At 36.9% G+C, this 20,241-nt stretch overlaps 2 protein-coding genes and 1 long non-coding RNA gene across 3 annotated transcripts; all 3 read right to left on the reverse strand.

Annotated features, from left to right (window-relative positions):
* Nucleotides 1–1,722: 1,722 nt before the first annotated feature.
* LOC138403568 (uncharacterized) lies at nt 1,723–2,330 on the reverse strand. Its single transcript, XR_011237828.1, has 2 exons — nt 2,090–2,330; nt 1,723–1,849 (listed from the first exon to the last, which is right to left on the reverse strand). It is a non-coding gene; the product is annotated as an uncharacterized lncRNA (long non-coding RNA).
* Nucleotides 2,331–14,123: 11,793 nt separating this feature from the next.
* LOC117990498 (DNA-directed RNA polymerase subunit beta''-like) lies at nt 14,124–16,124 on the reverse strand. The gene is made up of 2 exons (XM_069504766.1): nt 16,072–16,124; nt 14,124–14,814 (listed from the first exon to the last, which is right to left on the reverse strand). Exons 1-2 carry the CDS (start codon nt 16,122–16,124, stop codon nt 14,124–14,126), a joined length of 744 nt encoding a protein of 247 aa, XP_069360867.1.
* A 725-nt stretch (nt 16,125–16,849) lies between these two features.
* mRpL40 (mitochondrial ribosomal protein L40) lies at nt 16,850–20,011 on the reverse strand. Its single transcript, XM_034977948.2, has 5 exons — nt 19,818–20,011; nt 19,658–19,750; nt 18,351–18,521; nt 17,700–17,898; nt 16,850–17,042 (listed from the first exon to the last, which is right to left on the reverse strand). The coding sequence occupies exons 1-5, from the start codon at nt 19,850–19,852 to the stop codon at nt 16,923–16,925; spliced, it is 618 nt and encodes a 205-aa protein (XP_034833839.1). The 5' UTR covers nt 19,853–20,011; the 3' UTR covers nt 16,850–16,922.
* Between the last annotated feature and the right edge of the window lie 230 nt (nt 20,012–20,241).

Genomic DNA, 20,241 nt, shown 5'->3' on the forward strand with positions numbered 1-20,241 from the left:
CTTTATTGTGTTTCTGGACAAAGGAGTATCTTTGATGCGCTGAATTATCTTATTTTTATTCTCGAAATCAGCAAAAAGAGAAGGCGCGCATGCTAACCAGGCTTCCTTTAAAAACTCGCCTTCTTGAAAGGGTTTACTATGCCGAGCAATGACATTTGCAGCCGTGTAACTTGCCGCACTTGTATGACAATTTTTGCCAACAAATTTATTTATTGATGTTGACTGTTTGTTTCTGTCTTTCAAAGCACTCGCAATTAATTCCTTTTGCTCTGCTTCGCTTTTTTGACAAATGGATTTGTGATTTGTTTCAAAATGCCGTTTAACGGAAGATGTTCTACATACCATGGTGCCAGAACATAAAACACACACTGCTTTGTCACCTTTATTAATCACGCCGAATTTATCAGTCCACCAAGTCTGAAATTCTCTAGTATCCTTGCTATTTTGCACTTTTAGTTTCTTTGCTGAACTAGCCATATTAAATTACAGCAAATAATAACTTAAATAAACTTTAAAGTTCACTTTCACAATGAAATTCAACTATTTTTTGCGTAAACAAACAATTTGCGCGGGCACTGCGCCTCGTTTGTTATTATTTACTCAAGTCAAGCCCCCGCGCTGCGTTCCCGCGCCCCGCGCCACCGCCGCATTCCCCGCGCTAGCATAGCAACTACGCCCCGCCTCCACCCCGCGCACCGGACCCGAACGCTCGCGCGCGTTTGCTTTTCAAAGATTCATAGGTATTATGCTACATCATAATCATAATTTATACTTTTTTCTTTAAACTCGTAATCAGTGACGTGCCGAAATTATTTCGTCGCGTGCCAGCAATGGCACGCGTGCCATTGGTTCGCCATCCCTGGTATATAGTATAGTATACTATATACATAGTATAGTAGCATAGAATTATAGTCAATTTCTAGTTTGGAGCCAATTTTAGGGCGATATCGATACAAAGGTTCTTATCCCGCTTGATGCACTGAAATAAAAATAAAGTATCAAATATTAAAATAAAAGTTTATATTTAGATTTTCCGCCATTTTTCACTGTCACCTTTCAATAAACAAATACTTTTGTATCTATTGGATGCTAGAGGTGAGTTTTCGAATTATTTCTTCACGCTGACGTGGATATTAAAGACATCACGACATTGACATCCACTAAGAAAGGATTTTTTTAAATTCGACCCCTAGAGGGTAAAATTGAGGTTTGAAATTTGTGTAGTCAACGCGGACGAAGTCGCGAGTATAAGCTAGTGTACTTAAAAAAATTGTGAAGATATTTTGTGTGAAACTCCAAAGAAAAAAAAAACAGTAAAGTCTTTTCGGCTAATGCCGATTTATGCCTACACTGTAGTTGTATAGTAAAATAAAAACCTTATACTGTGGTATTTAATATATTACGAACTAGCTTTTTCCCGCGGTTCCGCTCGTTTTTAGGGTTCCGTGCCCAAGGGGTGCCAACGGGACCCTATTACTAAGCCTCCGCTGTCTGTACGTCCATCTGTCAGCGGGCTGTATCTCGTAAGCCGTAATAGGTAGACAGTTGAAATTTTCACAGAATGTATTTCTATTGCCGCTATAATAAAAATAATAAAAATTAAATTAAATTAAATAAAGGGGGCTCCCATACATGGAAAAGAAGTCGAAATAAAATTACTAAATTTTAGGCGGACGAAGCCGCGGGAAGGTAGGTAAAGGAATAAAATGTGAAATGAAAATATTTTTTATTTTTGAAAATATTTACTATTACACAATCTACATACCCATAGCCAAAATTCCCTCATTGTATGAAGAGACCCAGCAGTGGACCGTAAAAAGATGTTAGACCATAGTTAATTTATCCTTCCCTAAAACAGGAAATATGCACACTATTTGAATTGACAATACTCAGAAGAGACCTATCTGTTTATTTTATATTCTTTGATCGGAAACTTTAAAATACGTACAACGATAACTTGATACGTACTTATGGCATGTGACATAAGGTACAAATTGCAATGAGTTGCATTTTACACGAACGTGCACGAGTTTGTTATTGTTAAATAAGTGAAAAATACGAATTATATAAAAGAAATAGTTTTACTTACGAATGAAATGTGATTCCTTGACTTTTGGAAACCTTGCTTGTGTAGTTTGTGCAGAATCTCATCACACACGACGGCATTTTCGGTTGTTTTGGGAGACGAAAACAAAATACACATTACTATCAACGACGTCATCGATAGCGCGACGACAGCGGGCGACTGAGCTCAGGTTTGCTAATTAGCTTAGTTTTAACGTGCCACTTGCGGTCCGCGTATAACGTATCTACCTATTTTCTTCTAATATCATTGGTCGCAACACGTAACGTCACTCGCGATTTCTCACTTCTGTATAAACCGTGCCTAAGTGTACTTATTCTATTTCGAAACTGAACATTAAATTTGCCAAAACTAACTAATAAACAGAAATAAATTGCTTCATTTAGGTTTAATAAATAAATGAATAACAAAAACTGTTCAAATATTCATGAACAATATCCTTTGTTGAAGGTCCGTTTAGACTCGTAAATAATTAATAGTCATTACTAACGCATTTACCGGTTAACTGACCTCTGAAATTGCGCTGCTTTAAACTTTTCCACTTTATTTACTTATTCGATTTAATTCATTAGTCCTAGTTCAAGTTATACTGGATAGTCCAGTGATGTGATAGTCAATGAAGTTTGCTATCCAGCTTAATTAGCAGGTTTGCTAACGATTTTTACATGAAATTCCAGTTGAGGCAATTTTGCGGCGGCTACTAGAAAAAGAATTAGAAAAGTTTTAATTCAAATAAACATAGACCTTATACAGAACCATTTTACAGTATTTCCAAGTACTTAGTGCTTTATGAAGTGAATCTACTAGGTACCTACCGAGAAGAATCATCAAGCAGATTTTTCGCTTCGGAGATAAGAAAGGATATTTTTCATCATAAGTAAAAACTAAAGGTCTACAGCCTACATGGGGTAGGTGATAGGTCTCGTGTGAGACTTTTGTTTTCCAATAAGTTAAGTATAAAAAGTACCCTAGACTTGAGAATGTGACTGACAGTGTGACTTTTCAAGTCAATGTTAATTGTGCGGGAATCTGTATCTAATTTTATAACTTCGTAGCACTCCGTAGGTACAATTTTAGCCGATTTGCACACAGTTAACATTAACTTGCAAAGTTTTTACACTCAGAGTATATACCTACTTCATTTAATAAATTGGACCGAACCACTCCTTTTATAGCATCATCAGCAGTTGTCCAAATTAGAAATTTATCAGATTCCCCGTCACGTTACGCCCAGGATCAAGACAATGTGTAATTACCGCCTCTCGATAAATATTTTACGAGAGTACTTACATCCCGAGCCCTTTGTCCGATTAACAAGTCGACCTCAAATCCTTGACTATTCAACGGATAATTGAGCTCATAATGTCAATAGAATATGTATTCTGTTACCAGTGAGTGTATGTACACTTTACAAGTAAGTCAGTATTCACAGACTGCGCCAGAGTACACAATGAGGGAAAACTTCTAAAAGTTTCCCCTCATTGTATACTGAACATTTCCCCTTTAACATAAAAACCGCTGAACCGCGGTTTTCAGTCTTCACTCTCTCGTTGATGCATACCCGATAGGTTTCCGATCCGCCGCAGGATTTCCTAAACATTAACGGACAGCAATCCAAACTGGACCATGAGGAAAACTGATTTCTCTATGTTATACCAAGTTGATGCAACACACGTCTACAAGTTCTATTAACGCCTAGATAAACAGCCGTTTCATGACGATATCATTGGGGAAATAGTCACAAAATGATCAAGTTTCCGGTCACGCCCTATCGGAGTTGGAAGAGATTAAACGCGATGTAATTCCCAGATGCGAATGAATATTCCTTAGTGCTTTGGCCGGATCATAGATTCGTTATCTTGTCGAATGTATATTTATAAGTATTTGTTGAACTAGGGTGTGTTTAGTTATTTGATATTGCAGCATAGCAAAGCTAACACAAGATGACGCGGCATCGGGCTATTAAGTATAATATCTTCGACAAATTCAGCCAATAGTTATGATTAAAATATTTTACCTTAGCTGATTATTCTCTTCTTCTTGTCCTTTATCCCACGCCATGTGGGGTCGGCACAACATGTATTTTTCTTCCACTCACTTTTGTCATACGTCAACATATTATCCACCCCTTTTACACACATACCCTCTTTCACACAATCCATCCACCTTTTCACCTTAGCTGATTATCTATTAGTTATAAAAGCCCCTAAGTAAATTGTTAAACTCTGTCATGTTATACACAGTATGCTGACATATTTCGTGTTACTACTCCAAGAATTTACTCCTGTCTGCCATCCATCAATCTCTCTTTGTCGAATATAAATAACCAACAGTTTAGTAGGAGTATCAACAAAAACACAAATTGGAAAATTATCAGATTTCCCGTCACGTTCAGCGAGGTCGTGGGAGATAATGTGATGTAATTATTGGGTGCCGATAAATATTCCTCAAGACTATAAAGCCTCTACATAAAAGACTAATTTCCAACCAAACAATGTTCCAACCTAGTTTGGAAAGTTAGTTTGGTTAGTTAATACTCACAAAGTTATCAGCTAAGTATTCAAAAGTAAAGCGGGCCAACTTAAAGGCATTTTCAAAATGCTAGGTGACGAAATTGATCCAAGATGCGAAAAGCCACTGCTTATATCGGGATTAGTTTCAACATCGAACTTAATTAAGTTTGATGCCTGCAATTCTCACGGAAAACACAAGAGGCCAAAACAAACCTCGCGAGTGACTACTGCACTGTCAAGACGAAAGCTTTAATATATTGGAGCGGGATAAAATGCACTTCTACTGACACATACTCACCCTTTGCCCCGACGGGAATATATCTAGATATATTATAACACAAGAAAGAAAAGAGACGCAGGTTTGAACGTAAGTTGGCGTTGCGAGTTGGTCCCGTGTGTAGTAGGTATGTAGATCCTTTATAGATGGTGCCGCCCAAGTCCTTTGGTTCGCAATCTGCTCCGTCTTGACGCTTTAAGATATTTAGCTAACAATTGAATCGAAAATGGGACCTAATGGAAATTAATACCTTAATTTCTTCTAACAAAAGGCTATAAAATATAGTCAGATCTGATTAAACAAAGAGGTCAAAACTTATAGGCTATTTAGAGATGGCTCTCTTAACGATACGATCAAAAGGGTTCTTGCCACCATAGACATTCCTGCGCTCATTGAGCCGGCAGGGATTAGTTGGGATGGTGGACAGAGGCCTGATGGATTGACGCTGGTTCCCTGGAAACGGGGACGGGTGCTAATGTGAGACGTAACGTGCGTTGACACATTGGCCCCGTGTCATATTAGGGAGACAGCATCAAGACCGGCAGTCAGAGCAGAAATGGCTGAAAATAGCAAGCTGTGCAAGTATGCCTCTCTTATCGAGAGTTATATTTTGGTTCCGTTTGCCGTGGAGACCCTAGGTTCATGGAGTCTTAGTGCTAAAAAAAATTACGAGACATTTCACCGCAATTAATCCGCCTCATCTGGTGACAGAAGGCTGGCTGACTTTTGTGCAACGGATCAGCCTGGCTGTCCAGCGCGGAAATGTAGCCAGTATTCTTGGCACCATTCCACGCGGGCATAATTTGTTTCGTAATTAGATAAGGCTAGCTTTAAGTTTTATTGTAAATTTTTTTTTCTAAAAAGAATATTAGCCATGTTAAATGACTAATACTCCCCTTTCCTCTCCAATTAAGCGTCAAGCTTGTGCTAGGAGTAGGTACGACAATAGTGCAACGGGCGGGGTTTGAACCGTCGACCTTTCGGTTTTCAGTCCACTCCTACACCGGTTGAGCTATTGAGGCTCTATTTATAAGTTTTAAAAAAAACTTATTTCAATGTCGCAAGGCTATCTACGTGCAGTATATTTGGAGCAACCTTCAGTCGTCTGACGACCTTGATAACGTCCATCACCAAGCAGATGGGTAGGAAAGTGAAGTACCTACTTACCATGTTTGGTAGCGCGCACTTGAAAAGTTTTATGTCCAGAAGTCACAGGCTGATAGATGAATGGATGGGCGGAAGCTAAGTATAGCTAGATATATAGCAGAGATTCGTTAGCTTATGAAGTTGCCCCTATATTTGGCCAAGGCGCTTGGACTAGACATGTTAAAAAATTGTCCTAAAGTCCTTTACACTCAAAACCTGGTAGAGCTCCAATGGTTTTCCGACCCAATTTTAGTGTCTTGTTGACGTATGCTACGTCATTTGACCATTATACCGTACCGGGTTCAATCAGTGGATATAAAATTTTACGCAGTTTAGGGAGAGGGTAATATAAAGGGGTGAATACAAAAAACCAAAGGAATCGTAGTGCACTTATGAAGGCTAGGCACGTGATAAAAAGTATTTTTCAACCCACCGCACCCACTCTTAACAGTGGGGAAATATCTAATGGGGAATTGTGCACGCTAATGGTGAAATAGCGAACAATACCCGCTGTGAGGTTCTTCTATTGTAATTCAATTACTCCGGATCCTGAACGTTGATGCAGAAAGCTAAAGGAATCTTAAGTTAAAAATATCCGCTTTAAGAGCGTTGTGTTTACCAACTGGGTATAGAGTTAACATTATCATCGATTAAATATTAAGCGTCTGATATTAGATATCAATACGTACCTATATGTCACCTAATTAGAGTAGTTCTAATAAACATTTTTAACAAGAAAGGTTTTAAAAATACTTTCCTCGACATAGGCATTAGGCTTCCAAACTTTTCTGCCATTAAAATGTAAGAACACCATGCAAATATGGGCTTATGATCAAGACCAAAAATAAACTTGCCCAGAATTACAACATCTTAATTTGAAGAGCCGTGAAGCCTAGTGGTTAAGACGTCCACCTGGCGCCTCCTATTCGGGAGGTCGGGGGTTCAATAGGATATTTAATTGGTTATGTGACCAAACCAAAAACTAACTAAAACCCTTGGCTCTACGTAGCATTACTTTATAGAAAAATTCATTTTTGAAATTCCCATCGTTTTTTGCGATAATTCAAAAGCTATTTTTTGCAGATAACGGCTTTTTAGATTAGGACGGGACGGGATACTTTCGCGCATTTAAATTCAACACCACTAGTTGGCTCTCACCGTCTACTTTGAGAACCTATGGACTCTTCTCTAAATAATTTACGTCTTCCTCTGCAATTCTCTTTGCTTTTACATTCTAATTAAAATATTTACTTGACACGTATTACGCTATCCCTCTGGGTTCCACCTTAGCAGCTTTTAAGTAAAAGCCAAGTAAAAGCAAATTGGATAGATGCATTATGGGATAGCCAGGCTTTTTGTAGTTGCCAGACATGTCTCGATTCTAAATGTTTAGTTTTATAAAGCTGTGGCGGTTTTTTTTATAAACTAAAAACTTTTCTTTTATAAATAGCGCACCAAAAAGAGAAATTGGTTTTTCTTTTCCTCTTTTTTGACCCTGTATATCATATTATACTAAGTAATATTATTTATTTTAAGAAGATTTTGTACCTAATTTTGTATGTAGGAAGTAATCTCTGGAAATACTGAACCGATTCTGAAAATTCTTTCAACAGTAGAGAGCTACAAAATTGTAATAAGCTATCTCTGCAAAGCCGGAGCGGGTCGCTAGTTCACAATAAGTTACAAAAAGACTAGCTGAGCTGTCTCTATGAACTTAGCTATAAGAATTAGGCTGCAATTCTAACTGAAGGATACAGAAGGTATGCAAGTGTGTTAATTAGCTACTAAGCTATCTGCATTCTGCATGCCAAATTTCAGCCCGATCCATCCAATTGTTTGAGTTGTGCGTTGATAGATCAGTTAGTCAGTCAGTTTTTCCTTTTATTCTATCTATTAATCAAATCTAATTTTAATGAAAAGATTTTAATGAAATCCTTACTGATTCACTACAACTATTTTTATTTTCACCTATTTTTTGGATGACTAGGTACCAGTTACCAGTACCTACCTACTTTTTTGAGGACGATCTGAGAGATAAGGCAGACCATGTGCAGCCTCCTGACAAGCGTGTATTGATCAAGGTTCCTCTTTCAAGATTAGACGTAGGTACAAAACTGCTTTTCCCCCTAATTACCAGCGCTTTGTGTATCTACGAGTATTATTATAGTCTACCTACTACCTACTATGATGATTCTCAAATTATTACTAGATACAAGTCATCCGACATTCTATAGCGAAACTAATCGTGGTGCAAAAAATCTTAATCATGCTATGATTATCTTCTATTGATAAGAAAAATGAAAAAAGTAATTATTTAGCACCCTTCCGCTAGCTACTTTTATATTTTCTGAAGATATTAGATAACCATAAAAGAGTACCTATGACGTAGCAGAACGCACTCACATCAAGTGTAATTAATCTTACACTCTGTCGAAAGTAATTCAAGTAAAAACGATTAAGGTGGTATTGTTAAAAAAAATAAAGACGTTATTTTGCACACTCATTATATTTACGCTATATGGGTTTCGTTGATCATAATTGAAAAAAAAAATCCGACGAATTGAGAACCTCCTCCTTTTTTTGAAGTCGGTTAAAAAATCGGTCAAGTGTGAGTCGGACTGGCACACGAAGAGTTCTGTACCATAAAGTCGTACCAAGAAATAACAGTTTTAAGTTTTTTACAGTTTCCATGGTAGCCATTTTGAATTTTTTATTAATTTTTGTTATAGCGGCAATAGAAATACTAATTCTGTTAAAAATTCAACTCTCTAAGCCCGCGGACAGACAGACGTACGGACAGCGGAGGCGTAGGGTCCCGTTGGCATCCTTCGGGTAAGGCACCCTAAAAATGATTAAAATTGTATTTTTTAAAAAGAAAGACGTTATTTTGCATACTCATTAATAATTATTATAAGTATGCGATTCGTTAATCATGTAAAAAACTTTTAAGAAATAACAGACAAAAACTTCTTATTCTCACTCACGTTCTCACTCATACTTTGGACTTGAGACAAGCCCCATGGGCAGCACAAATCGAAGCTCAGCTAGGGGCTTGGGTCTACTAGAGATCTCATAACTTTTTAACAGTGAAAGCATTATGAACTCGTGAGTCTTGGCAACCACATTTACATGAAATGTTTTTGGTGAGTGAAAAATTACAAAATGCACAGAGGTAAAATATAGAGTGTACACCCAATAACTGGCAAACCGGCATGCATTTTTAAATGTGTGCAAGTGCGGGATCACCAGTTGACTTAAAGCTAAAAATACAAATAAGTATGAAAAATCATTGTGTAGTTTAAAAAATACTAAATATATAAAAAGAGACAAATTACGAAGAAGCATACTTGTTTAGCTGTTTTGTTGTTTGCTGTATCAATATACCTACTGATGCAGCATTTTTTTGTACTGCTGCAAAGAGAATTACGAACATATCTACTCAATTTTTTTTTGTTAATTATTTGTAACACACTTATTTCATTAGAGACTTATTTGTTCTTTTACTTGATATAATAATAATATAATTATTATGGCGTTGTCTAACTTACCAACATCACCTCTACAGCCTTTAATTAATTACAAGCTAAGTAGGTAACCAAAAGTATCAAAAATCTTAATAACCTCCCTAGCAGGAAGTCACAAAACTGACAAATATTCCACTAAAACTGTGAAAACGTTTGAAACATATTCGGTGTTATGCTCCTTTTACCGGCTGTTACCTACGTGTTCCATTTACCTCGAAGACACGGTACCCTAGATTTCATAAGACATCAGCCTTAAAGGCAGCCACATTTTCGTCTCCACAGCCATCAATGCCCTCACTCGACCCAGTAAACCACCAACATCATTCCTCGTTTGTACCAGCTGCAATCTCAAAAGCATACGCGATAAAAATTTCATGCCGCCCTCGTAGACTTTGCTACATCTTTTTGAAATCACCGCAACGCTGCCGGCCCTGCCATTTCCAGCACACTACAGATATAAACCAAAGACACTCAAAGTTAGACTTTAATGGTTAAAGATAGAGCACATAATATCATAATAATGGTAGAAACTTAAGGAATCTCACACATGAGCCACACGCGATAGCCATTATCTAATGGCAAGTACCCTTTGATGAATCAACTACCTAATGATTTATCCAGGCTACCAATTGATTGAAAATAAAAACGTGGCGAGAAGAGAACGATGATTAGAAGTCTTTTATTAACTCTCTCTTGCAGTGAACTATACTTGTAATAGGACAGAAGGGACTAGAAGAGACGCCGACACCACTAAGTATGTGATTTGAAAAAGGAAATTGAATAGTCTTTACGTCTTTACGTGTTACTAATGACGTTAAAGTGTTCCCTCCTGTTCAGGGAGTCCGGGGTTTCATGCCTCTCCAACTGTGTGTTTTAAGCAATTAAATATCACTTCCTTTTAACGGTGAAGGACATCGTGAGGAAAGTGAGTTCTCAGAGGTGTGTGAAGTCTGCCAATCCGCACTTGGCCAGCGTGGTGGACTATGGCCTAAACCCTTCTCTTTTTGAGAGGAGACCCGTGCTCAGCTGGCGATGGGTCGATGATATTGATGATGTTGATGATGATGAATCATAAATATTTACCATATGAAAACAAAATAAACAGTTAACACTCACTAGATGATGTTCATGGGAATTGTTGATTTTCCAGGAAAAGAAGTAGCCTATCCGTAGTAGCCCGTCCCCGGGATACAAGGTATCTCTGTACCAAATTTCGTAAAATATTTAAACGGATGATTCTGTAAAATCCCATGGGATCACCACGATTTAGGTACCTATGCAATTCTTTACAGCTTCAGGGTTGAGGACTTCGGTCCTCGAGTTTTCAATGTCTTCTACTTCTGATGATGAGTCTTTACTTGGTAGGTACCTCCAACCTCCAATATCAATTTATAACCGACAGTTTCTAAATCCATCAGTTTTGGTGGTAGGTCCCCTGCAGCATCAGAAATGAGGAGTTGGAATTCAAATTTTTTATAGGACAGTAACACAAAGTTCGATTAAAAAATTTACGCAAATCGGTTCAGAAATCTCGGAGATTTCGGTGTACCTACAAAGGTAGAAAAACGCAACGCCTCCTTTTATGAAAGTCTGTTAATAAGTAGCCTATGTTACCTACTTCCTGTTTAATCCTCTACTTATGTCTCTGAAAATCCCGTAAAAAGTAGTAGTAAAGTAGGATCAGCCGTTCCGAAGATTAGCCCGTTCAAACAGACAGACGGACAGACAGACAAAAATTTTGAAAACTTGTGATTTAGTTATGGTACAGTTTAAATAACCATAATATGAACTTTAATATGAGGTAGTTATTTAAAAATTACAGACAGACACTTCAATTTTATTTATTAAAATAGTAGGTATAGATAACCCCTTTAGATACTCACAACAGAGAACCAGCCCAGAGAGAAGAAAAAAGAACGCCTTAATACTTTTGAGTATAGCTTATCAGGTAATTTGAAAGATGTGGATAGTGGCTCGTATGTCTGAACCCTAAAACTCATATAGCTCTGTAATAATATGCTGGCTGGAAACGCTACCGCCGGAATGGGAGCGAGCGGACATTCGCAGCTCTTTTGAAGAAAATCATGATGCAATCATTCCAGAGCTATAATTGCGGATAGGAAGGATCTCCAGCATCCAACGACGAAAGGATTTAACATTCAAATTTAATTATAACGGTGTTTCATTTACTGGAGCACTCTTCAGGAATATTCACTTCAACTCTTTTATTTAAAAACTTCACGGCTTTTTGAAAAATTCATTCCGTGGACATCTTTATACAAGTTATAATATGGTGCCAGAACAAAATGCATTAGATATTTAAACTGACCTGATTTTTAAGAAAAAAAGTCAATAAGAGTAAGAGAATATTAAAATGTCTACTAAGTATATTCACAGTTGCATATTTAATGATTTATTTATTTATTTAGAAATATTTATTGCACACACACATTATAGTAACCATTTATAGATAGGTACCTAAGTGTTTTACCCGAATTCAAGCATAATAGAAACCATAATGAAAATTAGATTAGGGCATATTAGAATTATGCCGCCTAAATCAGCGGCTCCTTTTGCCATACGACTCGTAATTTGGTTCCTCTGTTCGTGGGTCTGATAATGCTATTCTGCCAAAACTACCGGGGCGCGGTCGCCATTCCAGCAACTTGGTTTATAATCTAGGTGATGAACATGGTTTGAAAAAAAAAACCTATTCAATTTGAAAACCTATGACCCTTTATATCCAAGCTTTATACCATGAGCTCTCTCCTATTCTGATTTACATAGATGCGTTTGCATTATTAGAGCGCACAATAAAACTGCGTCACAAATTGATGAGACCGTTAGTCATACGTAATACGTATGCATTAGAATCAAGTAGAGTCAAACGATGTCACGGCCGAATTGCTTACTGTTTTCACGATATTACATAAATACGTAATATATGTTTTTTTTAGCGACTACGTACGTCCACGTGGATTTAGGTTTTGTTAAAAATCCCTTTTGCATTTCTCAAAACGTGTAGGTATAGGTACGTTGCTTTGCGTTGCGTTACGATACGATGCAATGCGATGCGATCATCAAAAAAAACCTATTTACATATTTTCAGAGTAGGTACATAAAATACAAATCCAAAACGTTTCACCCGGCAAAGCTAATTCAAGTAATTCACCTGTGAGCTTTGCAGTGGCAAATAAATCTTTCATTTTATGCGTCTCGAATATAGTAAAAACGTCGTGCTGCTAATGTTAATGTCTAATTAATTTACTTTTTATTCCACTACTTCGCAACTTCGTTCACCGTCGAGTTGCAAAACAGAGGGAACGGAGAAACAAACGGCAAAATCCTACTTAGCCAGAGCGAGCTAATTAATTAGCTTTTTGTAAGCCGCGATAACGCAAAGTGCTAACTCCACAAAACTGCAGCGAGCCTAGGACAGTTTGGAGTTGGCAATTAGGGCGATTCGCATGCGGACAACTGATTACTGAATCCACTGAAAACAGTAACTCAATCAATCTAAAATGTAGTCGTATAGTCTTAGACTTAAGGTTTAAATTAGATATAGAAAGACGCTAAATCCCGAAGATGTGTCAGTATTTTCTTGGGAAGAAAAAAATTATCTAGAGGTGAATCTTTTACGAATTAGGTACCGCATAAAGCTTTGGTCTTACAAAACTCTATTATGTCAGCTTTATGTTTAGGGCATGGTTTACATAGAACGTAGCGAATGGAGGAGGAGGCAGTGAACTCATGAGGTTATATTCTCCTCTGTGATATACTCCATATACAGTAACTAGCTTATGCTCACGACTTCGTCCGCGTGGACTACACAAATTTAAAACCTTTATTACACCCCCTTGAATTTTGAAAAATCCTTTCTTAGCGGATGCCTACGTTATAATAGCTATCTGCATGCCAAACAGCCCGACCCGTCCAGTAGTTTGAGCTGTGCGTTAATAGATCAGTCAGTCAGTCAATCCTTTTATATATTTAGATATTCTTCATTGACCAATCATAACGTTACAGTACGAGAGCCTGTAGTAATTTTGGAGCAGGCGTTTGTTTGGTTTGTCTTTCTTTCACAGAGCCAGAGAAGAATTGAAAAAACTACAAGTAACCTAAACCCACGCGGAAGAAAGATAGTTTATATTATTAAGAACCATGTTACAATATAATTATTACTACCCACATTCGTACAACTCAAACATCATCAACAAAACAAGCAACCTTAGTGAACTACAAGAAACTATGCATACTTACTAACTCCTTATGTCACTTAGAAGGGGATTATAATGGGGTTATACCCTATTACCTACCTACCTAAGTGTGCGTTGTTTTGTTATCGTCTCATTACTGTACCTAGACATTTTGCTACCCCATAATTCATAATGAGTGTTAAGCCCTAAGATCTAAAAAAATAAGTACCTATAGTACGCGACAGGTCGAGATCGAATATAGATAGTTATAAAAATAAATACATATCTAAGGTAAGTCGGTATATTTATCAAAATTTTGCGAAATAATTGCCTTTTATGTAAAAGTAGTTGTAAGAATTTGTTGAAAATCTTCTACCTACTGATTTAGTAAATTTTTAGTAGAACGGGTCCCCAGTTTCTGTAGTAGTTATTGTAGGGGTAGTTAAAGTAGTTAGTACTTTTGTAGAGGTCGTAGTGGCTTCTGTTGTACTCGTAGTGGGTTCTGTAGTACTTGTAGTAGATTCTGTAGTAATGGTTGTAGATTCCGTTGTACTGGTTGTCGGTTCTGTTGTACTCGTAGTGGGTTCTGTAGTACTTGAAGTAGATTCTGTAGTAATGGTTGTAGATTCCGTTGTACTGGTTGTAGGTTTTGTTGTACTCGTAGTGGGTTCTGTAGTACTTGTAGTAGATTCTGTAGTAATGGTTGTAGATTCCGTTGTACTGGTTGTCGGTTCTGTTGTACTCGTAGTGGGTTCTGTAGTACTTGTAGTAGATTCTGTAGTGATGGTTGTAGATTCCGTTGTACTGGTTGTCGGTTCTGTTGTACTCGTAGTGGGTTCTGTAGTACTTGTAGTAGATTCTGTAGTAATGGTTGTAGATTCCGTTGTACTGGTTGTAGGTTTTGTTGTACTCGTAGTGGGTTCTGCAGTACTTGTAGTAGATTCTGTAGTAATGGTTGTAGATTTCGTTGTACTGGTTGTAGATTCTTTCGAACTCGTAGTAGATTTTGTAGCACTCGTAGTAGATTCTGTAGTACTCATAGTAGCACCAGATTCTGTTGCACTCGTTGTAACTTCTGTAGTATTAGTAGTAGGTTCAAAAGTAGATTCTGTCATACTAGTAGAATATTTTGCCATAATTGTAGATTCTGTTGTAGTAGATGGAACAGATTCTGGTGACGTTATTCTAGATTGTATTGTAGCTTCTAAAATCGTTTCCATAGCCGTGGATAATGTAGATGACGAAATAATAGGCGTTTCAGTGACTGGTTCAGTTGTCAAATCTTGCGTAACAGACACTGCTAGTTTTTTAACATTGTGTGATTTTGTAGATTTAGTCAAAGTATCATCAGCTACTGTAGATGATTCAACGATATTCACATCGTTCGTTGAAGACAATTTGGTGTCAAAATCTGGTGAGATTTGTGTAACTCTACTTGGTGCTTCAGTATTAATTTCCACTTTTCCTATTAGGAGTTTATTTTTAGATGTTACTTTAGTGATTGAAGATGTTTCTACAAAAAGTACCTTAGGTGTAATTACTGCCATTTTAGATTTTATTCCAGTGTTTGAGCTCTTTAAAATTGTAGTAGCAGTGGAGGTTTTTTTCACTTTAACATTCGTCGCTTTAATTTTATTTACATTTTCTTTTATCTTCTTCTTATTTATTTTAATAGACAAGGAAAGCGGTTTTTTCGTTTGATCTTTACGAGATGATTTGGTGTACTTATCGAACTGTGGTACTAAAGTGCGTACCCGTGTTTCCATGATTCGTTTGATTAAGTTTATCGGCAGCCAATGGCTGGGGAAACCGGATTCTACCGGATTATCGACGTAAGCCAATCTGTTGATCGGATCAGGCCATTTTGTGGTACACTTACAGACTGACATTGCACAAGCTATGCTCGTTAGTAAAATTAGACGCACTGTAATGAAAATATTTTAGCTTTAGCTTTTAAATCTATACAAATAAAGGAAACTGATGTGTCTATGATTTCGAAATAATTGTAGGTAGGTTATATTTTGCATTTGGTTATTGACATGATATTAAAACACAAACAACCGTTTTTAAAATTGTCTGTATGTCTGTTCCGACGTCCGGATCCACGACGTCTCAAAACGGTTGAAATCATTTTAACGAAAAATTTTGCAGACAAATAACATAAGACTTGGACTAGGGCTCCCCGGTGATCTTGACCTGTCGCGAACTATGGTATTTTAGGTTACTGTTTATCCAAGGAAAACAAAAATTTCGTAGAGGATTAAAAAACTAAAACTGTGTAGGTACATTAACAAAAGCAATCAACACAAATAGACATTGAATACTTACTTACATGCTTGTAAAAGTGTGATCATATTTATTTTTCGTTAAAACATTTTTAAACATATTGCAATTTGTGTTTTCTTTTATTCTGTACGATTTATGAAAGATGATTTATATCCGATAATACCATTTATATTGGTATTATAAATCAAAAGCGCGTAAGTTCTATTAAGTACTTTCAGGTAAAATAGTTCATGCGTAAAATTGCTTTTATACTTGAATGGCTTTATGACTATACGAGACGATATGATAAGTTTTATTGTAATAATATTATGTTCCGTCATCAAACTAAATTTTTCAGGCTACGAAGATGACTCCAATAGATAAAACGTTGGATATTATTACAGTAGCCAGCAGGAAATATTGTACATCGACCTTTATAAAGCGAGTTGGGCTTTTTAGAGCGTTGTCTCTGTCACTCATACCTATGAGACGTTTTGCCGGTCTCAACGACAGAGACAATGCTCTACAAAATCGCTCTTTCTAAACGTTGGTGTACGTACAATATTTCCTATCGGGTACTGTAGTTAGTATTGACTATTTCTATTATCTTGTCAGTTTAAGTCTTACGTGGAAAAAGATTCAATGCAATATCTGCGTTTAAGCTAATTTTTTTTATTATTGGTGTGGATATGGTTTACGCTTTTTGAATGGTAGGGCATAATATTCATCATCATCATCAACCAATAGACGTCCACTGCTGGACATAGGTCTCTTGTAGGGACTTCCACACGCCACATAATAACGCCGGCATAATATTGAGAGAATTTTCAAATTAAAATCTCAGAGATAATTTATTATTTTTTTATTAAATCTAACAAAGTAAAAGTAACAAATTGTATCTATTATAATATTATTAATCTATTTATTTCCCCATTTCTTGGAAACGTCTATGTATTCTCCATCAGGGGAGTCGTAGTTCTTGATCGGCGGTGTAGCGAACGTACCGATGAATGAAGATGGGACCAGCTGTAAATCAGGCTGAAACAATAATAATAACTTTATTTATCACAATAAAGCCGTAATAGCCTAGTGGTTACGACATCCGCCTTCTATTCGAGAGGTCGGGGGTTCGATCCCGGGCACGCACCTCTAACTTTTCGGAATTATGTGCCTTTTAAGAAATTAAATATCATTCGCTTTAATGGTGAAGAAAAACATCGTGAGGAAACCTGCATGCCTGAGAGTTCTCCATAATGTTTTCAAAGGTGTGTGAAGTCCGCCAATCCGCACGTGGCTAGCGTGATGGAGTATGACCAAACCCTTCTACCCTAAGCTAGCATAGACAGACAGACGAACAGACAGACAGACACACTTACGCATTTATAATACTAGTATGGATTACAAAATGGCTACTATCCATAATGGTTTGGCTGAAGGGGATGACACTGAACATGATTTGGTACGAGTGTCTAAGCACTCCTTTGTTCGCATTTAAAGAATCACAATTTTGTCTTATTTATAAGGAATTTTAAGTCGTAGCTTTAGTTTTAAGTTTGCGAAATAATTATCACCACTATATCTTACAAATTCAACAACTGACAATCGAAAAGAGTAATTTATTACCTATTTTGAATAAATCATTTGACTTTGACTTTGTACATTTTTGTTGAAATAAAAAATGGATATGATACAAACCATGATAGCTTCATTATAAAGTTCCTCAGATTCTTCATACAACATATCCAGTGCTCTCCTCTGCGCTGACATTATTCTATCTATCTGAGCCACATTGGCCATATACTCCTGCTTCTTGTACCGGGTCCAGTCTTTCTGGAGTAACGCTCGGGCCTCTGTTTCTTCTGCGGACAATGTTATTGCAGGCCTTTTACGCTTTCTATAACAAACAAACAAAACAAATATTAAATCACAAACATTTTGTTATTTATTTAAAACTGTCCGCTGTGACGCTGTGTGTCCATGACTTTCTTCTATATGGATTTTGGTTTTTAAATCCCCATGGGTATTTTTTGATTTTCTGGGATGAAATGAATGTCCATAACCTCCTATATCCATCCCATCCCATATGGATGCCAAATCGTGGATCTCTGTACCAAATAGATGATTCATGATATCCATGACTTTTGATTTAGTATTTGAAAAGTTCCTGTGGGGGACTCTTAATTTTCCATAATAAAAAGTAGCTTAGTATGTTACAAGCAGCAAGCTTATTAGTTTCATTAGTTTTTGCACGCGCAGCTTTTTTATTTATTACAAGCAGTCCTTATTTTATTATTACATACCTACCATTACAGCAGTAATGGAAGGTATGTAATAAAAAACTGTTACCCCATTTGGTCCATAAGATGCAATGGTGGTTCAACCTCTTCAATTGGTTTCAATTGTCTAGCATTTTTCTGCAATTTTCGAATTTGCTTTTCTAATTTCTTCCGCCTCCTGTCTTCCCTAGCCTTTATAATAGCTGGATCTACTTTCTTCTTCTTTTTAAGGGGTTCTGCACTGTAATAAAAAAAAAAAATGTAATAGAAGACTATATAACATGTACAGAAACCTCTAAAGGCAGAGTTTGCCCAGTGCAGTTGATAAATGTGTTAACTTTTTTTATCCCTTCAAGACCTTCAAGACCTATAGAACAGAATTTAATTTGCCATGGATTTTTTCCCATAGTGAACTCCGAAGGTTGTTGTTCTGTTCCGTCATATTTTCCAATGTTTCCAGAGATCTAGGTTTCTAGGTTCTAGAGTTACTTTAACTACTGGAATATGCACTATCAATGAAAAAGTACTAAAACATGCATTAACACTATTAAATAGCGTTTTAAAACGCATGCAAACGCATACCTATATTCCGATGTCTACTCATCAGCAACCACCCACCACAGACCTTCATCCGGTCACAAACTGGCCCACTCTGACATGACAGGTGCAGACTGATTTGCATTTGAGGAGGGGGGATGAGCCCCCACCATCTGAGGCTATGCTCCATGGGTGAGTCTACTGTGTCCTCTGCTCGGGACACTCAGAGGGACACACAGATAACACCCCCCTCCCTGCCAGGTCAATTAGCCATGGCCAACAATACCCCATGAGAAAATTTTTGTTGGACCCAAACCCAACTTCAAAAATCATAAATAGTTAGAGGGAAGGAGAATACTATAAATTAATCAAATAGTGTCCTAGCTACCTACACAGTAGCTGCCTAGTGCAAGTATAACCTATATCCTCCATAAGACTAGACTTTTTATGCTATAAAATTATGATTTTGCTTAACACCAGAAACAGAATCCTGCGCATGATAGCGGACAAAATGGATAGTCCTCTGATGGGGAAACTTGTGCAGAGGACTAAATCCCTTTTAGTTATTAAGTACTAATATAGTGATTAAGTATTTTGTTACTAACTCCTTAGTGTTTAAGTATTAACATAGTTATTAAGTATTTATTGTTACTAACACATAATGGATCTATTGTTGTCCGATTAAATAAATGAATTGAATTAACTCCAGCTGGATTAAAATAAAACTTTTATTGCAGGCAGCAGGCGTATCAAGCCCACTAATAATATAAATAGTATAAAGCCCACTAATTCATTGTTACATAGGTACCTACTACTTAAGTGAAAATAATATAACCTTACCATAATTGATCTGTGATCCTAAACTGTACAACAGCAGAACTGCTGATATGCCTTGTATTCAATGGAACTTTCGAAGCTGAACTTATCGTCAATCTGAAAAGGACTTAAATTATGTTTTACTCGGTAAATTTACTTTTGCATGAATCGTAGGTTAGTTTACCTCGAAAATTGTCTCAATATATGTAAGTTAAACATTTTGTGATCAAATGATTTTAAGCTCAAGTTTTTTAAGTTGGATCCTCCTCAGTGGGGTCCCCAGTCCCCACTTGGGTCTTTATTATTAGTTTTAAATATTAAAACCAGATATTAACCTATGATTAAAATAAAACGAAAACACTAAAAATTCAAATTTGTATCAAATGTCAATGTGATGTCAATGTCAAACTCAACAGTGACAGTGACAAAGCAGTGACAGTGTGAAACCATAGACATTATAAGACACAGAGCAAATACCAAGCCCACAACGTTCCTTTACACTCAGATTCGCTGAGTAGATTTTTTTAAACTAAATAATGATTATTGTATTGATTACCTAATGTCCGGCTTGCGTTGCGAATTGCAAACGACTACCCCGCTACGCCAGC

This window comes from Maniola hyperantus, chromosome 18, assembly GCF_902806685.2.
Source record: "Maniola hyperantus chromosome 18, iAphHyp1.2, whole genome shotgun sequence".
NCBI lineage: Eukaryota > Metazoa > Arthropoda > Insecta > Lepidoptera > Nymphalidae > Maniola > Maniola hyperantus.